Source organism: Mandrillus leucophaeus, unplaced genomic scaffold, assembly GCF_000951045.1.
Source record: "Mandrillus leucophaeus isolate KB7577 unplaced genomic scaffold, Mleu.le_1.0 Scaffold1164, whole genome shotgun sequence".
Taxonomy (NCBI): Eukaryota; Metazoa; Chordata; class Mammalia; order Primates; family Cercopithecidae; genus Mandrillus; species Mandrillus leucophaeus.
This window is the reverse complement of record NW_012099921.1, coordinates 183,994-208,263: the sequence shown is the minus strand read 5'-3', so window position 1 is coordinate 208,263 and position 24,270 is coordinate 183,994. Positions and strand designations below refer to the sequence as shown.

The 24,270-nt window shown below is 41.6% G+C and overlaps 1 protein-coding gene across 8 annotated transcripts in view; it reads left to right on the top strand.

Annotated features, from left to right (window-relative positions):
- SEC11A (SEC11 homolog A (S. cerevisiae)) overlaps positions 1–15,678 on the top strand; it is a 52,873-nt gene extending 37,195 nt beyond the window's left edge. For 3 of the 8 annotated variants that reach the window (XM_011999307.1, XM_011999265.1, XM_011999282.1), the window contains 3 exons: positions 5,568–5,687; positions 14,437–14,494; positions 15,154–15,678. In XM_011999307.1, the coding sequence (XP_011854697.1) occupies positions 5,568–5,687; positions 14,437–14,494; positions 15,154–15,204 (229 nt within the window). In that variant the 3' untranslated portion in view covers positions 15,205–15,678. Of the gene's footprint in view, positions 1–5,567; positions 5,692–6,446; positions 6,485–7,123; positions 7,186–14,436; positions 14,504–15,153 lie in introns of those variants that run through there. The other 5 variants (XR_001008125.1, XM_011999271.1, XM_011999300.1 and 2 more) reach the window with 5 other exon arrangements.
- The last annotated feature ends 8,592 nt before the right edge of the window (positions 15,679–24,270 follow it).

The following is a 24,270-nucleotide window of genomic DNA, read 5'->3' as shown; positions in this document are numbered from 1 at the left end:
TATGTGAAAATACTATAATTTAAAGTGACATTATATTATTGACTGAGAAGGAATAACTTAAATTTTTAGACATTTTTTGGGGGCCAGGAGCGGTGGCTTGTGCCTGTAATCCCAGCACTTTGGGAGGCTGAGGCGGGCAGATCACCTGAGGTCAGGAGTTCAAGACCTGCCTGGCCAAAATGGTGAAACCCATCTCTACTAAAAGTACAAAAATTAGCCAGGCGTGGTGGTGGGCACCTGTAATCCCAGCTACTCAGGAGGCTGAGGCGGGAGAATCACTTGAACCTGGGAGGCTAAGGTTGCAGTGAGTTGAGATCACGCCACTGCATTCTAACCTGAGTGACAGAGTGAGACTCCATCTCAAAAAAAAAAAAAGAAATTTATTTTGGAATTATAGAGGTTTATTCAGTGCAGATAGTGTTTTCCAGATTCTCAAAAGTGGATTTGTGTTGTTCATTCTCAGCAATGCCTGTTATGAACAAAGCTGAACCAACTTTCCCCTAAATATATCAGAGAGAATCAAACTGAGCTCAGGCCTTGTTTAAGCTGGAGGAAAATTTCTCCATTTTTATTTATGATTATTTGAAATTGAGTGAGTTTGCCTGGGCGTGGTGACTCATGCCTGTAATCCCAGCCCTTTGGGAGGCTGAGGCGGGTGGAGTGCTTGAGCACAGGAGCACTAGACCAGCCTGGGCATCTAGACCAGATGGTGAAACCCTGTTTCTACAAATACAAAAAAAAAAAAAATTAGTCAGGCACGGTGGTGTGCACTTGTAGTCCCAGCTGCTCAGGAGGCTGAGGTAGGAGGATCACTTGAACCCAGGAGGTTGAGGCTGCAGTGAGCTGAGATCATGCCACTTTATTCTATCCTGGGCAACAGAGTGAGACTCTATCTCAAAAAAAGAAAAAAGAAAAAGAAATTGAATGAGTCATAGACTTCAGTTTAAAACTGTTTCTGGGCAGATTCATAGACAGATAATTTTTAATTGGAAAATCCTTAAATTTTTAAAATAATTGTGTAAGAATTCTGATGATTTTAAATATGGTACTTATAATCTGGGGTTTTTGGTGATTTATTTCAGACTCTTGAGATACCTTCAACTTGCAGGCCTGTGTAGATATTAATATTCAGAAAATTTCAATTTTCTTTTTTCTTTTGGGGAGACTGAAATACCTGGTCAGAGTTACCATTTGTGTTTTGTTTTTTTTTTTTTTGAGACGGAGTCTCGCTCTTTCACCCAGGCTGGAGTGCATGGTGCGATTTTGGCTCACTGCAACATCTGCCTCCTGGGTTCAAGCAATTCTCCTGCCTCAGCCTCCTGAGTAGCTGGGACTACAGGCGCCTGCCACCATGCCCAGCTAATTTTTGTATTTTTTTTTTTTTTTTTTTTTGAGACGGAGTCTCGCTCTGTTGCCCGGGCTGGAGTGCAGTGGCCGGATCTCAGCTCACTGCAAGCTCCGCCTCCCAGGTTCACGCCATTCTCCCGCCTCAGCCTCCCCAGTAGCTGGGACTACAGGCGCCCGCCACTTCGCCCGGCTGGTTTTTTGTATTTTTTAGTGGAGACGGGGTTTCACCGTGTTAGCCAGGATGGTCTCGATCTCCTGACCTCGTGATCCACCCGTCTCGGCCTCCCAAAGTGCTGGGATTACAGGCTTGAGCCACCGCGCCCGGCCAATTTTTGTATTTTTAGTTGAGGCAGGGTTTCACCATGCTGGCCAGACTGGTCTTGAACTCCTGACCTCAAATGATTCACCCACCTATGCCTCCGAAAATGCTGGGATTACAGGCGTGAGCCACCACACCCAGCCCCATTTGGTTTAATAGTATTAATGTTGCTCTTCAATATGGGGACAAATAATATTCAAAATGTATGTAGTTAGTAAGTTCATCCTATAGGAGGTGTATCAGTCTGTTCTCATGCTGCTAATAAAGACATACCTGACACTGGGTAATTTATAAAGGAAAGAGGTTTAATGGACTCACAGTCCCACATGGCTGGGGAGGCCTCACAATCAGAAGGCAAAGAAGAAGCAAAGGCATGTCTACATGTCGGCAGGCAAGATAGCATGTGCAGGGGAACTCCCATTTATAAAACCACCAGATCTCATGAGACTTATTCACTATCACGAGAACAGCTTGGGAAAGACCTGCCCCCATGACTCAATTACCTCCCACTGGGTCCCTCCCATGACACATGGTAATTATGGGAACTCCAGTTCAAGATGAGATTTGGGTAGGGACACAGCCAAACCATATCAGGAAATATTATAATTGGATGATATTGAACACTGGCATGTGATTACGTATTTGGAAAGAGAAATTTTACCATTGGGTGACTTAATCCTTAGCTTTGCTTTTCCCATGCAGATGGATACATTATTCTGTACCCATTTAGCTTTTGGGGTCTTATTTTTTCTCATCTATAAAGTGGTATTTCCTTCTTCCTAATTTCACAGTATTGCGATGGGTGAATTAAATTCTAAACTCTTTGATCTCCCTAGAAGTAGATAATATTAAATATTTGGTCCTTGTTCCAGCAAGGGAAAAATCCTATGTAAATATACGTTCACTCAGTATTTTGAGCCTATGACTTGTGAAATACTGGAGTAGGACTTAATATGTCTAGTAAGATCAGGTGCAGTGGGTCACGCCTATAATCCCAGCACTTTGGGAGGCCGAGGAGGGCAGATCACCTGAGGTCAGGAGTTCCAGACCAGCCTGACCAACATGGTGAAACCCTGTCTCTACTAATAATATAAAAGTTAACTGGCTGTGGTGGTGCACGCCTTTAATCCCCACTGCTCGGGAGGCAGAGGTTGCAGTGAGCCCAAGATTGCGTCATTGCATTCCAGCCTGGGTGACAAGAGTGAAACTCCATCTCAAAAAAATAAAAAGTCTAATAAGAGCTGGTTGCCACCAGAGAATATTTGTGTCACCACTAAGTAGATGAAGAATATCTATGCTTTTTAAAAAAAGCTATAGTGGTGTCTCCTGATTACATCCCAGAAGGGGAAATTGGGTGTGTTAATATATTTGTTTGTTTGTTTTGCCAGCAAATCAAGTCTTTGGGAGTAGTCCATATCTCTCTAGCACCCTTTCCTTTTTCTGGGGAGTTCCCCATTTCCTGGGTTTTATCTCCTCATATCTGATTTGCCTTTTCTGCATGTGTGGAGTTGGTATTGTTTTCTGGGTTGAATTCACTTTTCCTTCCTGCTGCTCCTGACTTTCACTCTTGCAGTGAGCCCCAGCTAGCACCTGTCCTCTTTTACCCTTCAGAATTTTTCCTTTATTCACTTACTGAATTGTCAGCTACAGATTATTTTTCTCTCTATATTTGCATTTTTTCTAACTGGAATCTTATTTTTAATGTGACTGTTTGCACTTAACCATCTTTGGTGTTTGCAACACCTCCCAAATTAGTTTCCTCTGCAGATTTAACATCTGGTGAGCCAGTTTCTGACTTAGAATCTAAGTGGATATTAGCCCATAGAAACCTGAAGCTAATTTTCTTCTTTCTACTGCAGTGGTCAATCCAAATGCACTTGAATTAATTTTCAGCTAGGCTTTATCAACTGTAAAATATACTTTGCTTTCAATTAAATTTTAAAATTACTAGAAACTTCATGGTTCTTTAGTAGAATTAAACTAATAATTTTCTGATCAAGCAAATGCTATTCCTGGCCAGGCACAGTGGTTCATGCCAGTAATCCCAGCACTTTGGGAGGCCGAGGTGGGCAGATCACGAGGTCAGGAGTTTGAGACCAGCCTGGCCAACATGGTGAAACTCTGTCTCTACGAAAAATACAAAAAATTAGCTGGGTGTGGTGGCGGGCACCTGTAATCCTGGCTACTTGGGAGGCTGAGGCAGGAGAATCGCTTGAACCCAGGAGGCGGAGGTTGCAGTGAGCCGAGATCACACCATTGTACTCCAGCCTGGGCAATAGTGTGAGACTCTGTCTCAAAACAAAACAAAACAAAACAAAAAAACAAAATACTGTTCCTGTAAACCGTGGCATATCTGAAGAATTGAAGTATTTCTTCTTTTAAAGCTAACATTTTTTCCTAATATAAAAGTAACTCATGTTTGTTGGAGAAAAAAGAAGATAAAGCTAATCTAAAGAAAGCCATAGATAGCCACTGTTGATCCACTGATCTGTTTATACATTGGTCTGTATTATTTTAGATCTTGTCTAATACCTTTTTTTTTTTTTGCTTTTATTTTCTGAATTTGGGGAGTTTCTGACATGCACAGAAGAGTATAAGGAACCCCTGTTTATCTATCATCACTGTCCCAGTGATGATTAATATATAGTCAATTCTGCTCCTTCTCTACTCCCACCTCTTTCCCCTCCTGTGTTATTATTATTTGTTATTTGAGACAGTGTCTCACTGTCTCCAAGGCTAGAGTGCAGTGATGTGATCACAGCTCACTGCAACCTCAGCCTCCGGTGATCCTCTCACTTCAGCTGGGACCACAAGTGCACACCATCATGCTCGGCTAACTTTTTTGTATTTTTTACTTTGCCATGTTGCCCAGGTTGGTCTTGAATTCCTGGGCTCAAGTGATCCACCCACCTTGGCCTCTCAGAGTGCTAGGATTATAGGAGAGAGCCACTGCACCTGGCCAAACAATTCTTTAGTATCATCAAGTTTTTGATATTTGTTCAAATCCCCAATTGTGTCATAACTTTCTGGATCCAGATAAGGTCCTCAGCTGCAATTAGTTGATGTGGCTTTATAGTCTCTTGTTTTTTTTGTTTTTTTGTTTGGCATGGAGTCTCGCTCTGTTGCCCAGGCTTGAGTGCAGTCGCGTGATCTTAGCTCACTGCAACCTCCGCCTCCCGGGTCAAGCTATTCTCCTGCCTCAGCCTCCCAAGTAACTGGGACTACAGGCGCCCACCACCACGCCCAGCTAATTTTTGTATTTTTAGTAGAGACAGGGTTTCACCATGTTGGCCGGGCTGGTCTTGAACTCCTGACCTCAGGTGATCCACCCGCCTCAGCCTCCCAAAGTGCTGGGATTACAGGCGTGAGCCACTGAGCCTGGCTGGCTGTTGTTTAATCTGTAGGTCACTTCCCGAACTTTCTTTGTTCCTTGCAAGTCATTAGTTGGAGAAACTGGGTTATTCTGTAGCTTCCCATAGTCTGTATCTTGCCAATTATATCCTGTGAGATAGTTTATTGTGTTCCTTTGCTCTTTGTGTTTCCAGAAAATTGGTAATATGTATATATTTTAATATAAAAATGAGATTGTACTGAACATGCTATTTTGTATTCTTCACTTAATAACATTTGTGCAATCTTGTCATTAAATATTCTTCTATACTATTATTTTAATGCTTACATAATATTTGACCTCCTTAATATTGGATCTTTAGTTTGCTTTTAGTCGTTTATAAACAACACAGCTATTAACATTCTTATAGCTCCATAAATCATTATTTCAGCACTAGAATGGTGATAAGATAGCCCAATGCCACAAACATTTTTGGTTAACAAGAACAGATTTTGTGCTTTAAATGCCATGAAGGTATTTGATGACTTGGGTTTCCTCTACTCTTTTAAGGCAAAATGGGCATATCAAGTTTTTGACCAAAGGAGATAATAATGCGGTTGATGACCGAGGCCTCTATAAACAAGGACAACATTGGCTAGAGAAAAAAGATGTTGTGGGGAGAGCCAGGGGGTAAGTATAGAGGGGAGCATCTCAAACTTTTTATATCACTTGAAGTGTGGCCCTCTCAATCATATTATTTGATCATACACAGTTGAATATGGAGATTTGGTTCTGGTTCCACCAAATCACCCTTGTGTCCTTTGAAAATTTTGCTTCTCAAAAAGTGTCTAAAATTTCAGGTATACTACTCCAGAGGTGAGGAACTGGGGTGCAATAAAAGAATAGAATACTAGTGATGAGATGGTGAATTGGATGTGATAATTTTAAAAAATGTGTTTACTTATTTGGTTCACTCAAGAAATATTGGGCACCTTCCATGTGCTCTTATGTCCATACTATGCTAGGCTCTGGGGGTCTAGAGCACTATTAATCCTGCCTCATGAAACATACATTTTTTTTTTTTCTCATTTTTTGAGATTTTTTTTTTCTTATTTTTTGAGTCTTGTTCTGTCACCCAGGCTGGAGTGCAATGGCGCGATCTCAGCTCACTGCAACCTCCACCTGCTGGGTTCAAGCGATTCTCCTGCCTCAGCCTCCCGAGTAGCTGGGATTACAGGCACCCGCCACCATGCCTGGCTAATTTTTGTATTTTTTAGTAGAGATGGGGTTTCACCACAAACTTATATTTCTTAAGAAGTACTAGGTCAACAACTCAAAGTGTTCATCCAAATTAGTTTTATCATGTTAATTTAATCCATAATATTTCTAGTCTTGAAATTGATGAGGTCAAATGAAATTAAAAAGTTATATTAAGCCTGTTTGTTTCAGATTTTATCAGGAGAACAGTTCAGTGGAGGACAGGAATTGTAAGTTGTTGGTATTAAGGAAGTATGGCATTGTTGCTCCCTTAATGTTATTAATAGTATTAACAATAACTCACGTTTATTAGGGCTTATTGTGTACCAGAGACTCATTCTAAGTGCTTTACAAGTATTACCACATTTTAACCTCAGAACAACCCTAATATTCCCATTCTACAGATGAGGAAACGTAAATGAGGTAGGTTATGTATCTAAGATTACACTGATGATCCTAAGTGGCTGGCTGCATAGTCCACCTTAACCATCATACAAAAATTACTAGCATAACATTTCTGAAATGGATAGTTGCTAATTCTCACTGGTTAGATGCCACATGGCACTTTTGCCACTGTCAGAACCTCTGCTCCTTTTGACCTAGAACAGACTGTATGGATATAGAGTTATTACACCAGTAAACAGGCCTGAGAAACGCAGTTCCCACAGAGAAGGAAGTATGAGTTGCTAAGTGAAAGCTTCCTCAGTTACAGCATGAGAGATGCTCAGTTTGGGGCCAAAGAGATCAGATCAGAACAGGTATCATTGTGCTTTGCCTGCTGCAGAGCTGTTGTTGTTTTTTTAATATGTCCCCACTTTAAAGAACTTTTCCTTTGATGGAGCTAAAAATACTTTTATAATCCAAATTAGGTCATCAGTGCTTCTGAGAAATACTAGTCCCCATCTTCCTCAGTTCCCAAGATGCTGCTAATGTGGTTATTTAAACTCACCAATCTCTTTGAGTCTTTTTGTTTTTCCTCAGATTATAAATGTACAGATTCATGTAGAAACATAAAGGAAATATCAATAATCAAAAAGCAAAGTCACTTCTTATCTCCTTTTTCTTGATCTCCATAAATATTTATTAACTTTTTGGTTTGCATTGTATTAGCCTTTATGTGTAGAGATAAAAATATTAATATGTACTTTTTTTTTTGCCTTTTTTTTTTTTTTTTGAGACCAGAGTCTTGCTCTGTCACCCAGGCTAGAGTGTGGGTGGCATGGTCTCAGCTCACTGCAACCTCTGCCTCCTGGGTTTAAAAGATTCTCGTGCCCCAGCCTCCCAAGTAGCTGGGATTACAGGTGTGTGCCACCACGCCCAGCTAATTTTTTATATTTTTAGTAGAGACGGGGTCTCGATTTGTTGGCCAGACTGTCTCAAACTCCCAACTTCAAGTGATCCGCCTATCTTGGCCTCTCAAAGTGCTGAGATTACAGGCATGAATTGTGGCACCCAGCCCTAGTATGTACATATTTATACAAATATAAATGCATTTTGTGTATGAAAGGAGAGTGGTCACACTGTCTTATAACCCTTTTTTACCCAAAAAATCACTACATATTTACAAATCAATGTATTTACCATCATATCATCATTTTCAAAGCTGTATGCTATTCCACTGTATGGAAGGGCCATATACTGTATCCTATGGATATGTAGATAGATTTTATTCAGTCTCCTGTTGTTAGGTATTCTGATTATTTCCAGCTTTTTTATTGTGAACAATGTTATGATAAACATCCTTGTTACGTGTATCTCAGCATTTCTGCCCAACCATTCTTCAGAATAAATTCCTAGAAGTGGAATTACTGGGTGAAGCATACTCATATGTTAAGGTTTTTGACAAATTTTGCCAAGCCTGTTTCATTTATGCTCCTGCCAGTACAACTGAGTGTTCCTTTATCTGAGTCTTCTTTTTTTTTCTTCTTCTTTTTTTTGAGGCAGAGTCTTGCTCTTTTGCCCAGGCTGGAAAGTCTTGCTCTGTTGCCCAGGCTGGAGTGCAGTGGAGCAATCTTCAGCTCACTGCAACCTCCGCCTGTCAGGTTCAAATGATTTTCATGTCTCAGCCACCCAAGTAGCTGGGATTACAGGTGCATGCCGCAACTCCTGGCTAATTTTTTATATTTTTAGTAGAGATGGGTTTTCGCCATGTTGGCCAGGCTGGTCTGGAACCCCTGGCTTCAAGTGACCTGCCTGCTTTAGTCTCCTAAAGTGCTGGGACCATGGGCGTGAGCCACCACACCGAGCCTGGGTCTCGATTCTTAAGTGTTCATTACAGCTCTGTCTACTCACTCTGGCCCATTGGTTGGGTAAAAGATGTACCATCCTACGAAAGGTTAGGGGAGATATGCTTTCACTCAAGTAACTTGTCTTCTGGACAATATTTGAAAAAATTCTGGCTGGGCACAGTGGCTCATGCCTGTAATCCCAGCACTTTGGGAGGCTGAGGCAGGCGAATCACTAGGTCGGGAGATCGAGACCATCCGGCTAACACGATGAAATCCTGTCTCTACTAAAAATACAAAAAAAAATTAGCCAGGCATGGTGGCGGGCACCTGTAGTCCCAGTGACTCTGGAGGCTAAGGCAGGAGAATGGCGTGAACCCAGGAGGCGGAGCTTACAGTGAGCCAAGATCGTGCCACTGCACTCCAGCCTGGGTGACAGAGCGGGACTCCGTCAAGAAAAAAATTCCACACTATTTAATGCTATTTTTTAAATCCCAACATTGAAAATATAGACCATTTTGTAGCTTTTACTTAAAAAATGTAATACTCTGGTACTCTCTGCATTAAGGAAGTTTCTGTAGGAAAAAAAAAAAAAGAAGACATGAACAGCAGGAGCACAGAATCTTAACTATATAAATTTACTTTCCATTGATTGTACCTCTACTGAGCTTGACACGTAATGGAACGTAACACTTTCTTTTGTGGAAATTGTGTTTATAAAACACTAAACTGGTATTTCAAAGCCAGGCTGTACCCAAATCTTGAGAATAGAACTTTTCCACAGGCAAGTCTGTTACTGTAGTACATATGTCTTCATGCTTTTTTTTTCTTGAGACAGCGTCTCACTCTTAACACTCAGGCTGGAATGCAGTGGCACAATCGTGGCTCACTGCAACCTCTACCTCCCAGGCCCAAGCAGTCCTCCCACCTCAGCCTTCTCAGTAGCTAGGATCACAGGTGCATGCCATCACACCTGGCTAATTTTTTAAATTTTTGTAGAGATTGGTTCTCCCTGTGTTGCCCAAGTTGGTCTTGAACTCCTGGGCTCAAGCAGTCCTCCCACCTTGGCCTCCCAAAGTCCTGGGGTTACAGGTGTGAGCCACTGTGCCTGGCCTCCTTTATGCTTTTCTTTTTTTTGAGACTGAGTTTTGCTCTTGTTGCCCAGGCTGGAGTGTGATGGCGTAATCTTGGCTCACTGCAACCTCTGCCTCCCAGGTTCAAGGGATTATCCTGCCTCAGCCTCCCGAGTAGCTGGGATTACAGGTGTGTGCCGCCACGCCCACCTAATTTTTTGTATTTTTAGTAGAAACAGCTAATTTTTTGTATTTTTAGTTTCACCATGTTAGCCAGGCGGTCTCGAACTCCTGACCTCAAGTGATCTGCCCGCCTTGACCTCCCAAAGTGCTGGGATTACAGGTGTGAGCCACTGCACCCCACCTCCTTTATGCATTTAAAAAAATTTTTTTTGTTGTTTTTTTGTTGGTTTGTTTGTTTTTTGAGACAGAGTTTCACTCTTGTTGCCCAGGCTGGAGTGTAACAGTGTGATCTCAGCTCACTGCAACCTCCACCTCCTAGGTTCAAACAATTCTCCTGCCTCAGCTTCCCGATTAGCTGGGATTACAGGTATGTGCCACCATGCTCAGCTAATTTTTTGTATTTTTAGTAGAGATGGGGTTTCACCATGTTGGCCAGGCTGGTCTCTCTCTTTTTTTTTTAACAGCTGCACGCTAAAAAAATTTTATGTTGAGTCCTAAGACTCTAAATTAAAATAATTTTAAAAATTTTTTATTGAGATATAATTCACGTATATTAGAATGTAAAATTCACCATCTTAAAGACTACAATTCAGTGGGTTTCAGTATATTCACAAGATTGTGCAGCCATCACCACTATCGAATTCCAGAACATTTCTGTCACCCCAAAAATAAAACTTTGTACTCATTAGCAGTCACTCCCCATCCTCTACTTCCTGTAGCCCCTGACAGCCACTAATCTGCTTCCTGTCTTTGTGCATTTGCCTATTCTGGACTTTTTATATAAGCAGAATCATATAATATGTAGTCTTTTGTGTCCAGCTTCTTTTCACGTAGCATAATGTTTTTAAGGCTTATTCATGTTGTAGCACGTAATAAAAACAATTTTAGAAAATGAAACTAATAGTGAACCAATTAAGTATTAATAGAGGTGATTTCTTTCTAAACTCAGGAAGTTGAAAAATTCAAGAGCATCCATTAGTCAACAAGGAGCAGAAAGCAGCAGGAGAAAAGGGTGAAAGATGGCAGAGGATCAGGGAACAGAAATGTTGACAATGGAAAGAAGAATTAAAAAAATATAAGGAAGGAGTAGAGTAATTGAGCTCTCTGTTAACTGAAATCAGTTTTATGGATAAGACTTTTTGAATGTACTTCTTACTTGAAACAAGTCATTCTAGAAACAAGATGATCCTTTTCTGGTCGTTGCATATTCTCTTACTCTCTCATTTAGTTGGCTGCTGGATTCTAGACTTCCCAGATATAGACCCCTTTTGATATTTGACAGAATTGTGCTGGGGTCTCTTCTTAATTTTTGTGGCATCTTTTCTTTACTGTTTGTTTGGCCTTTTGTCTAATGATCTCTATGAGCATCAGGAGACAGTGCTTTCTTCTGAGGCTGCTTCCTCAGCAGTACCTGTGATCCCAAGAATTCCCAGGGAAATGTATTAACTATATGAAATGCATTTTGCCTTCTAGATATTAACTTGGCACAGGCTGGTGTTGGAGTTGGCTTTGTGGATGGCATTTATTTTACTTATTTTAAACCTCCTGCTTATTAGCAACTCTGTTTTAGCACATAGGTTTATCTGAGCAGAATAGGCAAAAGCCTGCAAATAGTTTGAATTTAAGATGATTGATGATAGCAGCACTGTGCACTTGATTATCAACTCTGCTTGTCTCTGTCCATGGAGGGTAACAGTGGCACAGACAATTAAACCTGTTGTTTGACTTTGGACGGCCTCATCATATTCTGGCATCCTTAGATCTTGCTTATATTACTCCTAAAGACCAAGTTACTTTCATTTCACTGATAGTGGGCAAAGAAAAACCAACCTTAAAAAAAAAGTTTCAGGTTGTGTGTGGTGGTTCATGCTTGTAATCTCAGCACTTTAACAGGCCAAGATGGGAGAACCGCTTGAGCCCAGGAGTTTGAGACCAGCCTGAGCAATGTAGTGAGATGCTGTCTCTACAAAACATTTAAAAAATTAGCTAGGCATGGTAGTGTGCACTTGTAGTCCCAGCTACTTGGGAGACTCAGGTGGGAGGATTGCTTGAGCCCAGGAGTTCAAGGCTGTAGTGAGCTATGATCACACCACTGCATTCTAGCGTGGTAAGTAAGACCATGTCTCACAAAAAAAGAAAAAAATTACATGGATCATTCACAAGCAGCCTATGTGGTTGCTGGGAGCCAAGGATGTGGTTCTTTGGGCATAGATATCATTGCATGGAGGTAACAGAGTCTCTGTATGAGAATGGCTGCTTATTGATCATCAGATCAGAATTGGCAGCTTAATGTCTTGGTAGAAATCACAGATGCTTTTATAGCTCTTAATCTGTACTTTACTGTGAGGCATTTGCCTTTATGTTCTTAAATTAGGTGATTTACTTTCACTGAAAGCTATTTCTTTTATGGAAGTGTTAAAAATGGGACAAAAGAAATAACAGTTACTGCACTAAAAAGGAAAAATTATATATATTATATATGTATATATATAATATATAAAAAATATAGAAAACCTCTGTCCATCCTCTTAGAGCTTAGCCATGCCGTTCTTTAACAACTGTTACTTTTCAGCTCTTGGAGATCCCAGGGGTTGAGATGAAAGCATGAACCCTAAGAAGGGATATTATTTGCCATCACACACCTATATGTGCATCTCACACTAAAATTGTGCTTCTTGAATTTTGATGTGCAGGAGCATCATTTGGGCCCCACCTTTCAGAAATTCCCTGACTTAGTCGATCTGGGAAAGATATAAGAATCTGTGTTTTTGTGTTTTTTTTTTTTTTTTTTTTTGAGACAGATTGTCGCTCTGTCGCCAGGCTGGCGTGCAGTGGCGCAATCATGGCGCAGTGCAACCTCCACCTCCGGGGTTCAAGCGATTCTGCTGCCACAGCCTCCTGAGTAGCTAGGATTACAGGCATGCACCACCATGCCCAGCTAATTTTTATATTTTTAGTAGAGACAGGGTTTCACCATGTTGACCAGGATGGTCTTGATCTCCTGACCTCGTGATCTACCTGCCTCAGCCTCCCAAAGTTTTGGGATTACAGGCATGAGCCACTGTGCCCAGCCAAGAATCTGCATTTTTAACAAGCCATCAAGTGTTTGTGACAGAGGAGGTCTAGGCTTTAAGAAACACTAGTGGGAGTTTGGGGTTGGGGCAGGAGAGACAGGTCTCAGTGATCCTGCCAGAAGGGAGAGGAGCAGGGAGGGGTGAGGACAAGAGACAGAAGTGAGGGGAGTTCTTAAAGGGAAGTGAAATGTGTCCGAAACAAAATGTGTGTTCAAGTTTGCCTAAGGCTTTGATGGTGTAGATATTATGTGGGAGGTAATTTCTGTTTGTGCTGTGTTTGGCATGGTGCAAAGATTGTAGGTAGGTACCCTGAATAAAAGTATCTGGGCAATTTTAAAGTGTGCAAAGGTCAGCCTCCACTTCAGCTCAGCCTCCCTATGACAGGCTCTAGCTTAGTACAATATTGCCAGTCCGCTCTGGAGTCCAGCGATAGAAGAGGAGGATAAAGAAGAAAGTTTTACATTTGCTAACCACCTCTTCCACTCACATCGATAGTACCCTGCTAATTTTCTCTTTCTGCCCTGAATTCTTATGATGTCAAAGTAGTCTTTTGCATGGAGAGGAATTTAAGCCCTGGGAGAAAATAGGATTTCCCCAAGAGAGAGCAAAAAGAGGAGGCCCGGACATTCAGACATTCAATCAGGCAGGATATACTGGATATCTCCTATGTATAAGGTACTATGTTGGCCTTGAGGGTACAGGGGGAACAAGATAGGCATCATTGTTGCCCTTATAGAGCTTCTAGTTTAGCAGGGGAGACAGACATGTATAGAATCTGTCGTACAACTAATTATTTAATAAAAGTATAATTGTTATAAAGACCTCAAAGGAAATGTATCAGGTGTTGTAAGATCATCTAACAGGTGGTTTTGCTTAGTTGAGGAGAAAAACTTTAGGGGCATGAGGAATTAGAAAGAGCTAGTGAAAAGAAGGTGTAGCAACCAAAGAGGTAGGTGAAGAAACAAATTTGTGGTACATTAAGAAACCAAGAAGGAGGAATTTCCAGAGCATATTTGTGGTCATGAAAGTCAAATGGTGCCATGATGGAAAGGAATATGGGAGTTGAGACTGGTTAGCTACATATGGTGATGAAAACTGTTCTAGAAAAGTTTCAAGATTAATAGGACCAAACACAGATTACAGGTGGTTAACAAATGAGAAGGTGGTAAAATCCTAAGTACTATAATGAGCTCTTACACTCACTTTTTGGCCACTTAACATGAAGTACTTTGTAATATTCTGGCTGTGCTTGCTTTGTCTCCCTAGCTAGATTGACAGCTTCTTGAAGGTTATATGATGATAAACCTAGCCCCTAGCACTATATCAACATGTAGCATTAGAGTCACCACCTGGAAATCTAAGACCTTGGATCTATCTGGTGCTGGTTCTGCCACACACAAGCCATGTACCTTGGGCATGATCATCTGTTTCCTCATCTCTAAAATGGTGATATTCTTAACTTTACTATCACTTGGGCTTTTGAAAGGATCAAATAGGGCAGTATATAGAAATGAACTTTGTGAATTGAAAATTAGTATTCTATAGAAGATATTGATAATATTCAGTGAATGACAACAGCTGCTTTACATCGGAAATTCTGTGATAATCAGTTTTTTGTTTGTTTTAGATTTGTTCCTTATATTGGAATTGTGACAATCCTCATGAATGACTATCCTAAATTTAAGGTAAGGGCCTGTATTATTTGTTTTATTAAAAATGTAATCTTTTGGGCCAGGTGCAGTGGCTCACGCCTGTAATCCCAGCATTCTGGGAGGCCAAGGTGAGTGGATCGCTTGAGCCCAGGAGTTCATGACCAGCCTGGGCAACATAGTGAAACCCCGTGTCTATTAAAAAAAAAAAAAAAAAAGTATTAGCCTGGGCGCAGTGGCTCACACCTGTAATCCCAGCACTTCGGGAGGCTGAGGCAGGCGGATCACCTGAGGTCAGGAGTTCGAGAACAGCCTGGTCAATATGGCAAAACCCTGTCTTTACTAAAAATACAAAAAAATTAGCCAGGTGTGGTGGTACATGCCTGTAATCCCAGCTCCTGGGGAGGCTGAGGCATGAGAATTGCTTGAATATGGCAGGTGGAGGTTGCTGCTGCACTCCAGCCTGGGTGACAAAGTGAGACTGTGTCTCAAAAAAAAAAAAAAAAGAAAATTATTTAAAGAAATGTGATCTTTTGCTTAGTATTGGAAACTTTTAAATGGATTACAGCTAAAAGATGAAAGAATAATTGAGTAGTTTAGTAATATATTCACAAAGACCAGTTTATTAATTAACTCTAAGAACCCTTGAACTTTTCAATGCTTCTCTGACGTGTGGTTCTGTGTTTATTTTCTAGTATGCAGTGCTCTTTTTGCTGGGTTTATTCGTGCTGGTTCATCGTGAGTAAGAAACCTGCCTTGCTGTTCCTGGGAAGATGCCATACTTTTCGTTACTGGATGTTTGGAGTAGATACTGGTCTGTGATTGGTGGACTGGAGAACACACGTGTTGGTGCTTCTTGGTAGCACTGGTTTGCATTAGTTTATGTTTCCACGCCAGAGTTTGTGTGGGCGGGCACATGTGCACCACAGAGTGCACTTGAGGGGACTTTCAGTCACAGGATTTCATAATTGTCATTGTCACACTTTCACATTTTTGTACATCAGTGAATTTTTTATATTAAAAGGTTGAGCCAAAGCCCCCAGTGTTTGTATTTTGAAGCCAAGCTTCACTTCTAAAGTGCCTACAGAGACTTGTAAATGAAAATGCAGCTCTGCATGAGTTTGAAACCGTCATACCTCCTTCTAATAGGAATGGCATATACTGAGGTGGTCGTAAGTCTTAACTTTTAAAATTTTAAATAAAAGACTTTGCACATTGAACCCCTTATCCCTGAATTGTGTTTGTTGGGAAAGCTTCTGAAATTTGCCTTCCTTGGCTGGTTCTTAGTACCCCTTGGGGGATATAAAGACTTAGTGTGAACAGTCCTTCAGCTAAGAAGGTTGCTCTGATACTAACAACTGGTTTTTTTTTTTTTTCTGTTTTGCGTGTGTGTGTGTGTGTGTGTGTGTGTGTGTGTGTGTGTGAAGCAAAAGTAGCCACTGACATTCATAGGAAATCTCTTAGTCATAAAATTGATTCTTCCCATGACTCAGATGTGTATAAACCCAGTTAGTGTTGCTGAGATGTTCAGAAAATCTCACTTGGTTATAAAAAGTCATAACCCTTTCTACACTTGAGGTATTCTCAGCCCTTTCTACACCGTGGCAAGTGTGTGTTAGCATCTAGAGGCAGAGGAAAGGACTGGAGGACAAGCATTCTGCTTGGTGTCTTTAAACTCTCATTTGTCTGAAGCTGTTCTCTCAAGTGCCTGACTTTGCATTTCTCTAATGCAGACTTAAAGCAGGCAGTTTAAAGTAGTGAGTGCACAACCCAATTGTATGTTTTCTTTTAATATCAAGGCAGTGAGGGAAATAGGGAGTATAGAGTAAATATCTTTTGAGCACCAAATACTCTTAATTCTATCTGTTCTCTTGTATTAATGTGAAGTCTTAAAGTGAGTTATCTGTGTTAGGCCGCTTGAACAGTTTCTATTATTTGTTCAACTGCAGTGGAAATCAGTCTATGCGGTAATGCTAATGGCATGAGAACAGGGACAATTACTCTTCTGAAGCCCTCCCCTGTGGAGAATAGTACCTTCCTAAACCCATTAACCAGGCTTTAGCCTTCCAACTTTGGATATGGGCTCTTAATATTCTCAACAGAATATGAAACTTGGCAAATCACTGCTATAACAAATGCTTTTTTGAACCTGTCTGTGAGGCTTGTATAGTACTTGTATTTTCTCATGAACCAGAAGCTGAACATTCCCTGTGTGGAGTGGCAGAAAATTGCCATTTATTCCATTTTTTCCCCCCTTATCACCTGTGGAAGATGCAGTTCACTGCTCAGCCTAATCAGTACACTGGTTTTTGTACTAGCCTTTCTAGGACTACTCTAGGGGAGAAGCAGTGTGCTTTGCTGGCCAAGGTTGGGATCTTAGGGTTCTCTGTGATCCTAGCTTGCCTGAGTGTAAACATCCGTGTAGGCCGGGCGCGGTCGCTCAAGCCTGTAATCCCAGCACTTTGGGAGGCCGAGGCGGGTGGATCACGAGGTCAGGAGATGAGACTATCCTGGCTAACATGGTGAAACCCCGTCTCTACTAAAAATACAAAAAACTAGCCGGGCATGGTGGCGGGCGCCTGTATTCCCAGCTACTTGGGAGGCTGAGGCGGGAGAATGGCGTGAACTCGGGAGGCGGAGCTTGCAGTGAGCCGAGATCGCGCCACTGCACTCCAGCCTGGGAGACACAGCGAGACTCTGTCTCAAAAAAAAAAAAAAAAATCCATGTACTTGTATCTTCATCTACTCCAGATTTTTCCTCATAAATGTACTGGGAGGAAAACATTAATACTTTTTTCCCTTGCATATTTTCACAACCAGTTTTATGTAAGTATTATTTTTCCTCCTTTGCTGGATGCAAGCAACAACTAAATTTTATTAGCAAATATATCCTAAAAGCTCTTTGCAAATGTGAGAAATGCCAGAGAGGTTTTCTCTGCTAACTGAGTGGCGTGATAAGCTGTTTGAGATTTGGCAGGGCAAGTGGAGAATTGGGAGGGCTCAACCATTGTGAGTGAAAGGAATTGAAGAGGAGTATGAAAACTATCAAACTTTAAATGAGAAATTGATAATGGGATTATCTCTTTGGCTGTTACTTGTCTGCTCTTATACCTCCGGCTAATCAATCTCTTTATATTATTTCCAGTGTCTGTCCTCAGCTCTAGTTCCATGTCTCTGTTTTCCTCTGGACACTTCCACTTGATTGTCCCATCTTTAAACTCAAGTTCCTGAAAACTTCCCCTCCAAATTTCATGTTTTATGTGAAGGAATATTCACCTAGATTTGCCATTTCCCTACCATATCTAGCCATGTACTAAGTCCTCCATTTACCCCATCATTCCATTCTCATGGCCATCACCTAAATCCAGAAATACTTATTCAGTGGCTCTCTGTTGCTTGTGTACTGGTCCCCCTGCCGTGTGCCAGTCTATGCCTATTTTGGATAATTACCACCTGTTATTAATAATTAGTTTTAGCCTGCCTTCTACTTTCAGAAGTGCTTCTTGTGTGGACCATAAATTGTGTTCATACTACCTTTTCCCTACATTGAATTCAAACTTTGAATTCTGCCAACAGTAAGCATCCTTATGAGTGCAAACATCCTTGTACTTATGTCTTCATCTATCCAGTCCCTCCTCCTCATACACTTAGTGGAAGGAAGACATTAATGCTTTCCTCACTTGGGCTGGGCGTGGTGGGTTACAACTGTAATCCCAGCACTTTGGGAGGCCGAGGCGGGCGGATCACTTGAGGTCAGGAGTTTGAGACCAGCCTGGCCAACATGTCTCTACTGAAAATACAAAAATTAGCCAGCTGTGATGGCGTGTGCCTGTAATCCCAGCTACTTGGGAGGCAGAGGCAGGAGAACTGTTTGAACCTGGAAGGCAGAGGTTGCAGTGAGCTGAGATTGCACCACTGCACTCCACCCTGGGTGCTGGGTGACACAGTTAAGACTCCATCTCAAAAAAAAACACTTTTCTCATTCACAACCAGTTGTCTAAAAGTATTATTTTTTTTCTCCTTTCCTGAGTGTTTCCACTTGTATTATGTCATCTTATTTCTGTTTATCTGAGTCTTACCATCTTCACAAGTTCTGCTGTCACTCAGCATTTGCACCCTTACACTGTTTGTTTAAGTTTGTGGATATGACCTTGAGGTCCTTGGCAGATTGTGAGCTCCCCCAGGACAGGAGCATTTCATAGACGCTGTACTGTCTTTCCTCAGTAGCCTGAAACAGCATATATTAAGTGTTCAGTATAATCATGCATTGTAGCCAGAGGCAGTAGCTTCAGTTAGCATTGTTGTTGAGCTATTATTTGGAGGCAAAGCATATGAATCATTAAAGTGATCTGTACTTTCCTGTTATTTAGTAAGTACATTTTCTTGGTCTTGCCAAATTTGAATCTGAAAACTTTCTCTCTCCACGGTTCCATTTAAACAGCATGTACCCTTCCCAGATTTTTAACTGTTAATCCTGCTTCCTTCTTTTTTGTATGTGTCCTTAGGCTTAGACTCTTCTCGTGTCTTCTTTCTTGATGGCAGAAGTATTGTCATTTGTTATTTTTCTTAAGGAATCACAGGCTTCCTTCTTAGAGACCCAGGGCTTGGAACAGAGAAAGTCTCTGTTATCCTGAGTGCATTTCTTGGTATTTGCATAAGTCTTTTACCAAGTCCAGCTAACCTCTCAGAACATGGGGAGGCTGATTTCAGAATCTGAGGGGTGGGCCTCTTCTTATGACATTTGCCACTGTTAAACTTCAGAGATGACCCAGCTGGTTCTAGCTAGGTAAATGGATGTCTGCCTTCATCAAGCAGCTCTTTCAGTCAGGATGGCCTGTTCAGGTTGTTTTATGGCCAGGTATATCTTCACCACTATTGTCTCCTGCTAGAACAGTAAGTAATACCAGATAGGCTTTCAGAAGTAAAATAGCAAATATGACCCTTCACACACAACTATGGTGACTGTAAAGCCACCATAGTTATTGTCATTCAATTAGCAAATAAAACCTCTCTGAATGTAGAAAGAATGCTGTGTAACCTAAAAGCATTATCAAAACTAGAATGTGCAGGGCTTACCAGAAAATGGTGAAGATGTTGCCTTCCATGTGTCATTCTATGCCCTAAGGATTTTTCCAGCTGCACTCTTACCAGACCTCACATTTTTGCATCCTGGACATTGGTCTTATGGCACAGACATTCTGGCTTTTTTATGCTGGTCACTCTGCCTGGAGTGCCTGGTCACTTCCGTACCTACTAAAAGCTTTCTCATTCATTTAACAGACATTTATTGAGCATCTACTCTGTGCCAGATTTGGGGCCAGGCCCTGGGGATACAAAGATGATGGATAAGACCATGTCCCTCATGCTCAGTACCTTAACAGGGGCAATGGACATAAACAGGTTTTTCCACATAGGATCTTAAGTATAATGATATTCTTCCAGCAATCACAAAAAAATAAGTAAATAAAAATAAGTGCGATGATAGAGAGATGCTCAGGGAGCTCCAGAAAGGGGTGTTTCTTACTCCGGATGGAGCTTCTGAGTCCGTGTCATGCTTCCTGCTCCGCACTGTCCTGTACTTTGTTCGTGCTCCTCTCGAACATTGGCCTCAGAGTGGTTTGCCTTATGTGTATCTCTCTGCCCCACCAGAGGGCCAACTCCTGGAGGGCATTAAGACAGTCAGCCTCTGATTCATCCTTTGATATCCACTAGTCCCTACTGCAGTGCTTTGCATATTTTAAACTTATTTATACTGTCTTGTTCCATAAAGATACCTCCAGTACTATGTGGTGAAGTAGAAAATTGAAGAATTCAGGGTTGAGAGAAATGTGGGAGAAGAAAAGGATGAAATCAGAGGTGAGGAGGCCAGGCACAGTGGCCCATGCCTGTAATTCCAGCACTTTGGGAGGTTGAGACGGGCAGAACACTTGAGGTCAGGAGTTCAAGACCATCCTGGCCAACATAGTGAAACCCCGTTTCTACTAAAAATACAAAAATTAGCCAGGTGTGGTAGCTGTCACTTGTAATGCCTGCTACTTGGGAGGCTGAGGCAGGAGAATCTCTTGAACCTGAGAGGCTGAAGTTGCAGTGAGCCAAAATCGCGCCACTGCACTCCAGTGTGGATGACAGAGCAAGAGTCTGTCTCAAAAAAAAAAAAAAAAGAAAAGAAAGAAAGAAATCAGAGGTGAGGTTAGTACCTACAGGACATATCAAAAGATTCTGTTGTCTACTGGAATAGATCCATAGCTTTGACTCTCAGTCCTTAGCAGCTAATGCAAAGAAGAAACTAGTTATTTATGTGCTTTATGGAATGGGTATAAAATGAAATTAAAAGAAAAAACTTATAATGGTATCTGAAAACCAAGAAATTTCTCTTCTTAAGCATGCTGCATGACTTTTTTTTTTTTTTTTACAAAAACTCCTCTAGCCTAATGATAGAGCTATTTCAGAGAATGTTCCTCAGTGTAGGTATAGTTTGGCAACATCTGCAGAAAAGCTACTTCACAAAAGACCAACTACCCATTTAAACCAGGAATCTTCAACTTTCCTGTAGAACAGCGTTCCTTAATCTTAAAACTCATGGCCTCTTTTGGGAAACAAAAATCTCATACCTCCTCTTCATTCTGAGAAACACTCTCCCACCGCGCCAGTCTATAATATCCAACCTCTTATCCTTATCAGCCAAGAGTATTTGATCTTGCTTTCTCTTAAGTTTGTATTATAGAAACAATAATAACTTCTTTCCCATATACAATTATTATTATATTGAATATGACTTTCAAGCTATATATCCTATCCTTGTTCTACCAATCTTAGGCATTTCTGAAATTCCACCTACTGTTTCTTTTTTTTTGACACGGAGTTTCACTCTTGTCGCCCAGGCTGGAGTGCAGTGGAGCAATCTTGGCTCACTGCAACCTCCATCTCCTGGGTTCAAGTGATTCTCCTGCCTCAGCCTCCCAAGAAGCTGGGACTACAGGCACGCGCCACCATGCCCAGCTAATTTTTTGGTATTTTTAGTAGAGACAGGGTTTCACCATGTTGGCCAGGCTGGTCTCAAACTCCTAACCTCAGGACCCACTAGGCCTCCCAAAGTGTGAGGATTACAGGTGTGCACCACTGTGCCCAAGTTCCACCTATTCTTTTTCTTTTTTTTTTTTTTTTGAGACCGAGTCTCGCTCTGTTGCCTAGGCTGGAGTGCAGTGGAGCAATCTCCACTCATTGCAACCTCCGCTTCCTGAGTTAAAGCAGTTCTCCTGTCTTAGCCTCCCAAGTAGCTGGGATTCAGGTGCTCACCACCATACCCAGCTAATTTTTGTATTTTTAGTAGAGATAGGGGTTCACCATGTTGGCCAGGGTGATCTTGAACTCCTGACCTCAGGTGATCCACCCACCTCGGCCTCCCAAAGTGCTGGGATTACAGGCGTGAGCTACCACACCCAGCCCCACCTACTCTTGATTAAGAATCATTTCTCTGAAATTGTTACTTTAATTGGCCTGTCTACTTAGATTGGTAAGCTATATTCCAGATTTAATTCAAGGAGTCTAGAAGAATTTAAACTAGACTTAATGTCAGGCAAGTAAGTAAATTGGCTAGCATCAAGCTTTGATCAAAGCTCTCAGCCTGACAACTTTTTTAAGCCAAAATAGAATGCTGTGTAGAATCCTTTTTCTTGGAATTGGTCAAGAGTTGAGGTAGATGGGCTGACATTTTAGTTGATCAATTTTTGATGTAATAGGCATTTTGCCGGAGTCAGGCACTATTGTGTCAACACCATAGCTGTTATCCAGGGAACTTTTTCCCCCTCTGAGATGGGCTTCATATTTAAAGCAGGCTTTGCGTTTCCCAGGTCCAGCTAATAATAGTGAGTATTTAGAATATGCCAGGAGCTCTGCTAAGTGCTTTATAGTTTATAACAGCTTTTACCTTCTCTATCTAATGAACCTTCTAAATGACCTTCATTTTATAAAAGAGAGAAACCAGGAGAAGTTAAGGGATTTGTCCAGGGTCTTCTGGTCCATGCATGGCAGAGCCAGATTTGAAGTCCGTTGCTTTTACCATGTCACAATGCTGGATGTCATAACCCAGTTCTTTTACCTTTGTAAAGTCTATTGAAATTCTTTTATTTGCAATAAATTCCACAATTGCAAAGCCCTTGGGAATTCTTTAGAGACTCTAGGTTTTTCTTGTGCAGATTTGCTCAGATTATTAGTAAGTCTCTTAGAAATAGTGAGATTCTCTGGCAGATTTCCAAGCATTTAAACCTCTTTGGAGATTAAAGAGTATTCATTCCAGTTACAGAAATGTCCCCTAACATACGTGAATATTACACCCAAATAATTAAGAATGCTGGGCCTGGGCTTCTCACTTCCTTAGGTTTTCATAGCTTTCCTGAGTACTGCACCAGTTAGCTGATCAGCAGCCTTTGTTTTTTAGCCACCATTGGAGTCATGATCAGGTTCTCATTAGGTGTAGGTATTTTCTCTTTTTTAAATATTGCCTTTAAGAAAACATTTTGTTAGCCAGGCGCAGTGGAGGCTGAGACAGGAAAATTGCTTGAGCCTGAGAGGCAGAGGTTGCAGTGAACCAAAATCATGCCATTGCACTCCAGCCTGGGCAACAGAGCGAGACCTTGTCTCAAAAAAAGAAAAAGAAAAAGAAAATGTTTCATATTTTGGCAATTTTGATTTACGAAAGATTTCCCTTTTGAGGTTACTGTTCTGATTTTATAACTAATCCCTATGTGTTCCCTCTGAGTTTAAGAAATTGTATCCAATATCCTTGATTCTCCCTTAAAGATTCTGCTGTTTTCCTGGTTCTCTGGTCCCTTCTTCACTCTGAAAGTAAAGAGTAGGACCTGAGATATCCCAGGATGTTTCTCTTCATATCCCCAGCCCATACAGTTGGAGATTGTGCTCAAAGATTTGCCAAAATAGAGATTTTACACCAAGCCTGTCCAACCTGCAGCCCTCGGGCCACATGCGGCCCGGTAGCTTTGAATGTAGCCCAACACAAATTCGTAAGCTTTCCTAAAACAGTAAGAGATTATTTTGTGTGTGATTTTTTTTTTTTTTTTTTTTAGCTTATTGGTTCTCATTAATGTTAGTGTATTTTATGTGTGGCCAAAGACAATTCCTCTTCTTCCAGTGTGGCCCAGGAAAGCCAAAAGATTGAACACCCCTGTTTTACACATCCTGTTGTGACAACCCTAGGTTTCCTGTCATTTATTTTCTCTTTCTTTCCTTCTTTCTTTCTTTCTTCCTTTCTTCCCCCTCCCCCTATTTTTTTTTGAGGCGGAGTTTTGCACTTGTTGCCCGGGATGGAGTGCAGTGGTGCGATCTTGGCTCACTGCCGCCCTCACCTCCCAGGTTCAAGCGATTCTCCTGCCTCGGCCTCCTGAGTAGCTGGGATTACAGTCATGGGCTACCGCACCCAGGTAATTTTGTATTTTTAGTAGAGATGGGGTTTCACCATGTTGGCCATGGCTTGTCTCAAACTCCTGACCTCGGATGGTCTGCCCACCTCAGCCTCCCACCGCACCCGGCCTCTTTTCTTTTTTTAAGAGACAGTGTCAGCCGGGTGCGGTGGCTCACGCCTGTGATCCCAGCACTTTGGGAGGCTGAGACAGGCAGATCACGAGGTCAGGAGATGGAGACCATCCTGGCTAACACGGTGAAACCCTGTCTCTACTAAAAATACAAAAAATTAGCTGGGCGTGGTGGCGGGCGCCTGTAGTCCCAGCTACTCAGGAGGCTGAGGCAGGAGAACGGCCTGAACCCCGGAGGCGGAGCTTGCAGTGAACCAAGATCGT